The sequence below is a fragment of the Bison bison genome, unplaced genomic scaffold (genome assembly GCF_000754665.1).
Source record: "Bison bison bison isolate TAMUID 2011002044 unplaced genomic scaffold, Bison_UMD1.0 scf7180017864285, whole genome shotgun sequence".
Classification (NCBI taxonomy): domain Eukaryota; kingdom Metazoa; phylum Chordata; class Mammalia; order Artiodactyla; family Bovidae; genus Bison; species Bison bison.
Window position 1 is genome coordinate 415,869 of NW_011494857.1, and position 5,853 is coordinate 421,721.

Sequence of the window (5,853 nt, forward strand, 5' to 3'; positions counted from 1 at the left end):
CGTGGAGTCTTTAGTTGTAGCTCGAGGACTCAGTAGTTTCAGCGTGTAGGCTTAGTTGCTCCAAGGCATGTGGGATCTTAGTCCTCTGACCAGGAATCGAACCCGTGTCCCTTGCGTTGCTACGCAGATTCTTCACCAGTGGATCATGAGGAAAGTCCCTTTCTGTGTCTTTTCACGTCATCTTCCCTTTGTGCATATCCCTGTATTCAAATTCCTCCTTCATAGAAGAACACCATTCAGGGCCCACATTCGTGACCTCATTTTAACTTAATTAAAATGTAGAGACTGTAGAGACCTTTTCTCCAACTAAGATCACATTCAGAGGCACTGGGATAGGACTTCAATGTTATGAATTTCGGGGGAAGACAGTTCAACCCATAACTTTTCATTTGTTGTTCAGTCGCTCGGTCGGGTCTGACTCTTTGCAACCCCATGGACTGCACCCACCAGGCTTCCCTGTCCTTCACTATCTCTCGGAGTTTGCTCAGACTCATGTCCACTGAGTCGATGATGCCAGCCAACCATCTCATCCTCTGCCACCTACTTCTCCTCTTGCTCTCCATCTTTCCCAGCATGAAGGTCTTTGCTAGTGAGTCGGCTCTTCGCATCAAGTGGCCAAAGCATTAGAGCTTCAGTTTCAACATTAGTCCTTCCAATGAATATTCAGGACTGGTTTCCTTTAGGATGGACTGGTTTGATCTCCTTGCAGTCCAAGGGACTCTCAAGAGTCTTTTCCAGCACCACAGTTCAAAAGCATCAGTTCTTCAGTGCTCAGCTATAATTCTTTATAGGTGAATATTATTGTTCTCATTCTATAGATGAGAATATATGGTAAGACCCTACAATTCTGCTGAGGGGAAGAGTTGGGATTTGAACCCTGGAGTCTGATTCTCAGCCCAACTTCTCAACCACTGCACTATATAACCTCACTCACCCAGTGAGAAACCCAGACTCTTCCTCCTCTGCCCCTTACCCAGAAGCTTGGTGGATCCACAAAGGATCCCCCTATGTTTCTCTCTGTCACTTCTTGCTCGGATTTCCTGCCTCTGCTGAATTCTTTTTCTCCTCAGTGTTCCTTTAAACATTTTTTTCTAATTTTTCATTCAATTTCTGTCAGAGTTATACATCCATATAGCTTGGAGAGTCAAATACAGACTTTTAAAAGTATTGATTTGTTTGGCTGCACCGGGTCTTAGCTCTTCATGACATGGGGTCTTCGATCTTTGTGGTGGCATGCAACGCTCAGTTGCGGCCTGTGCGCTCAGCAGTTGTGGCTCCCAGGCTTATTAGTTGCCCGGCAGCACGTGGGATCTTGCCAGGTCAGGGATCGATTCTGTGTCTCCTGAGTGAGCAGCCCATCCTTATACACTGCACCACCAGGGAAGTCCCTGTAGTATCCGACTTCATAATGGTTCAAAGTTGCAGTATCTTGTCTTGCTTTTCTGATGACATTAATGATAGTTGCTAAGTTTTGGTTTTTTAACATTTTCTCTCTGTATGATGATTCCTCCAAATTCCCCCTCCTATTTGTTTATTTGGCCGTGTGGCATGGCTTATGAGAGCTTAGTTCCCTGACTCGGGATTGAACCTGGGCCCTCTGAAGTGGACGCGTGGAGTCCTAACCATTGGACTGCCAGGGGAGTCCCTCTTTCTGTCTTTAATTTTGTTAGAGGCTTTATCTGGTGTCTAGTAACCTCTGGTAGTCAGTTCATATTTGGGAGTAGGCATCCAAAACTCTGGAAGCGGTGCACCTGTGAGCACATGAGTAGGGTTTTAACTATAGACTTCACTGTGGGCTGGGCTGTCTGGACCATTTGTATTGGGGGATCCCCAAGGTCAGTATTTTTTGGTCTTTCTTCCTGTCTCTCTCTCTCTCTCTCTCTCTCTCTATATATATATATATATATATGAATGCATGTGTGCGTGCTAAGTCGCTTCACTCCTGTCCAACTCTTGGCCACCCCAATGGACTGTAGCCCACTAGGCTGTTCTGTCCATAGCATTCTCCAGGCAAGAACACGGGAGTGCATTGCCATTTCCCTCTCCAGGGAATCTTCCCGACCCAGGAGTCGAACCCGTGTCTTTTATGTCTCCTGCATTGGCAGGTGGGTTCTTTACCACTGGTGCCACCTGGGAAGCCCCTATATATATATGAATATGTACATGTATATGTGTACATACTATATATATGCTTTTAATATAGAGAGGACCAAGAGAGAAACCAAATAATGAGTCACAATGCTTCTGACAAGATACCCCTAATGATATAAAAGTTAAAAGGCACTTGTCCATTCATTCATTCATTCATCCAGTAAATGTTTATTAAGGTCTTCTTTTGGGAAACCAGTGGCTCAGCAGTAAAGAATCCGCATGCATTGCAAAAGATGCGGATTCGATCCCTGGTGGGAAGATCCTGTGGAGAAGGAAATGGCTACCTATTTCAGTATTCTTGCTGGGAAAATCCCCTGGACAGAGGAGCCTGACGGGCTATAGCCTGTGGGGTGAGCACACATAAAGATATAAGATAGAACAGTCTTTTCACACCAGGCACCGGGCTAGGCACTCAGGGTATAGCAGTGAGCAAATCGAAGTCTCTGCTCTCCTGGAGCTTCCATTCTAGTCTGGACGCCAGACGGACACGTGTGTAGAGCAGCGCTTTCCTAGAGCCCTTTCTGTGATGATGGAAACGTGCTAAACCTGGGCAGTCCAATATGGTAGCCAACAGCTCTTGATCACTGGAGGTGTAGTTGGTGTGACTTCAGAATTGTAAAGTTTAATTAAAATTGGGGTTCAAAAAATAATAAAATAAAATTGGGGTTCAAATAGCCACCGCTGTGGACAACACTAGAAAATTCCATCCTTACAGAGAGGTTCAAGGGCATTGGCAGCCTCGCGTGGCTTTGCCTGGCTCACACACCAAATGTGTGCTTGCCCTACTGCTGAGGGCAAGCAACCTCACTGGGAGAGAAAGGAACTGCATTTCTTAAAAAGAAATAAAGAAACACAGCTTCTCCTCCCAATCAGTTCTGGAAGCCTAGCCCATGAGAAAGGTTCAATTTCTCACTCACATTAAAAGGGCCAAAAAGGAAACATCAAGTCTCCATTCCCTAAAGGAAGCATTATTTTTCATTTTTTTTCCAGATCAATTAAACCATGTACGCACACACCTCTTTATACATTGCTCACTAAAAGTACACACTGTTCTCTTGCTTTGGCCGTGGAGGAAAGCCTGTTTGCATTTTTTCCCTATTAACTAAATCTTACCTCTTAGCTCCAGGGACTGGCACCCAGAATGCTGGTCCTGAACCAGTCTGAATTCATTCATTTGGCTCCTCTTTTTTTTTCAAATTAAAAAAAATATTTATTTATTTTTGTCTTTAAGGCATATGGGATCGTAGTTCCCCAGCCAGGGACCGAACCCATATCCCCTGCATTGGACGGAGGATTCTTAACCAGTACACCACCAGTTGTTGTTCAGTCGCTCAGTCATGTCCCACTCTGCGACCTCATGAACTACAACACACCAGGTTTCCCTGTCCTTCACCATCTCCCGGAGTTTACTCAGACTCATGTCCATAAAGCCGGTGATGCCATCCAACCATCTCATCCTCTGCCGCCCTCTTCTCCTTTTGCCTTCAATCTTTCCCAGCATCCGTGTCTTTTGCAATGAGTTGGCTCTTTGCATCAGGTGGCCAAAGTATTGGAGCTTCAACTTCAGCATCAGTCCTTCCAATGAATATTCAGGGTTGATTTCTTTTAAAATTGACTGGTTTGATCTCCTTGCAGTCCAAGGGACTCTCAAGAGTCTTCTCCAGCACCACAATTTGGAAGTACCAGTTTTTCGGTGTTCAGCCTTCTTTATGGTCCAGCTCTCACATTTGTACATGACTACTGGAAAAACCATAGCTTTGATTATACGGACCTTTCAAGCCCCTGTGCCACAAGGCTGTGATCCATGAAGGGGAAATTTGAACTAGCTAACATTAAATACAATTTGGGACTTCCCTGGTGGTCCAGTGGTTAAGACTCCATGCTTCCATTGCAGCGGGGGCAGGTGTGATCCTGGGTTGGGGAACTAAGATCCCGCACGCTGCAGCAACCAAAACTAAATAAATAAATACCATTTAAAGTTCCACCCCTCTGTTGTACTGGTCACATTTCAAGTGCTCCGGAGCCACAGGGGGCTGGTGGCAGCCATGTTGGACAGTGCAGATGGGACATTTCCAGCATCCCAGAATGTTCTTTTGGACAGTGTTGGACTAGACAAAACAGATTCCTCTTTCTGAGAACTAATCTGGTGTCTACAGTTAAGATGACCAAAATTTCACCCCAGGAAATAACTATGGAACTCTGTTCTATCTAGGATACCGGGACTAGATTTTTTTTTTTCTCCTTAAGACACCCTGGACATCTTCATAGGTCAGATTGAGAGCAGTTATCTTATGTTGCAGGATAGGTACATGGTGTGTAATCCACAGAAGTTTGCATTCTTTTATCATTCTTTCATTTATCCCACAAATATAACTGCCACCTTGTTTGTGTCAGGAACTGCTGGGTCACAGCCTGGAATGTGATGGGTCTTGGACTCTATCCTAGAGGCTCTTGCGGTCTGGTAGGAGAGGCTGAGATTAATCATATCATCACAGAAGTAAGGTGGGCAGGAAGTGACGTGCGGCAAGTGCCACAACGTATTCATCTCTGAGAACTACTAACTCAGAATCTGTGCTTGTCTTCCCACCAAATTGTAGAAATCAGGGCCTACAGGGAGAACCCAAGCAAATTAAGACACGTGTCTGGGCCTGCGTTTCCTGGTCTGAATAACGGAGATGATGGTTTCTACCTCACAGGAATGCTGACAGAATTGAGTTATTATAGTAGCTAGAAGAATGTGTGGCACAACAGAAGTCATCACTAACATTATTATTATTTGTATGATTCTCCTTTCTGAGCTTCAGCCCTCCTCTTTAAAATGGAGGAGTAGGGAACTTCCCTGCTGGTCCAGTGACTAGGACTCCAGGCTCCCAATGCAGGGGGCCCGGGTCAGGGAACTAGATCCAACTCGTTCCCTACTAGTGCAGGACGAGGATTGAGGGCAGGAGGAGAACAAGGTGACAGAGAATGAGATGGTTGGATGGCATCATCGATTCAATGGACATGAGTTTGAGAACACTCTGGGAGATGGTGAAGGACAGGGAAGCCTGGCGTGCTGCAGTCCATGAGGTTGCAAAGGGTCAGATAACGACTGAGTGACAACAACAAAGACCCAGCGCAGTCAAATAAATAAATTTTAAATAAATACAATTTTAAAATAAAGAAATAAAACAGAGGAGTACGCAGGACCTTCTTTTGGAAGGTTCCAGTAGAGACTGAACACGTAGTTATTTCATTAACACTCACAGCTAACATTTCTCCAGCACTTGCTTTGCTCCCAGGGCTATCTGTGCGACAACCTTGGAAGGGAGAGTGTTGCTGCTGTCCCCATTGGACAGATGTCTAAACTGAGGCACAAAAAGGTGCAGTGGCTTGCTGAGGAGTTCACCACCAGTTAGGATCTGGAGCAGTTGGAGGTTAGGAGTTAGCGGGGCTCTGGGTTGGCCATCTGGGCATCTGGGTGGGACTGACTCTGCCTTTCATGCCCCTGCCCGCAGGAAGCTGGACGCCTTCATCTATGACGCGGCTGTGCTCAACTACATGGCCCGCAAAGATGAGGGCTGCAAGCTCGTCACCATCGGCTCGGGCAAGGTCTTTGCCACCACGGGCTATGGCATCGCCTTGCACAAGGGTTCCCGCTGGAAGCGGCCCATTGACCTGGCACTGCTGCAGTTCCTGGGGGATGGTGCGGCTGCACGCAGA

General features: G+C 46.1%; 1 protein-coding gene across 1 annotated transcript in view; it reads left to right on the forward strand.

Moving 5' to 3' along the window:
* Window positions 1-5,853, forward strand: part of GRIN2D (glutamate receptor, ionotropic, N-methyl D-aspartate 2D) — a 32,443-nt gene that overhangs the window by 22,595 nt on the left and 3,995 nt on the right. The window contains 1 exon segment of the mRNA XM_010849694.1: window positions 5,649-5,836. Coding sequence (XP_010847996.1) covers window positions 5,649-5,836 — 188 coding nt within the window.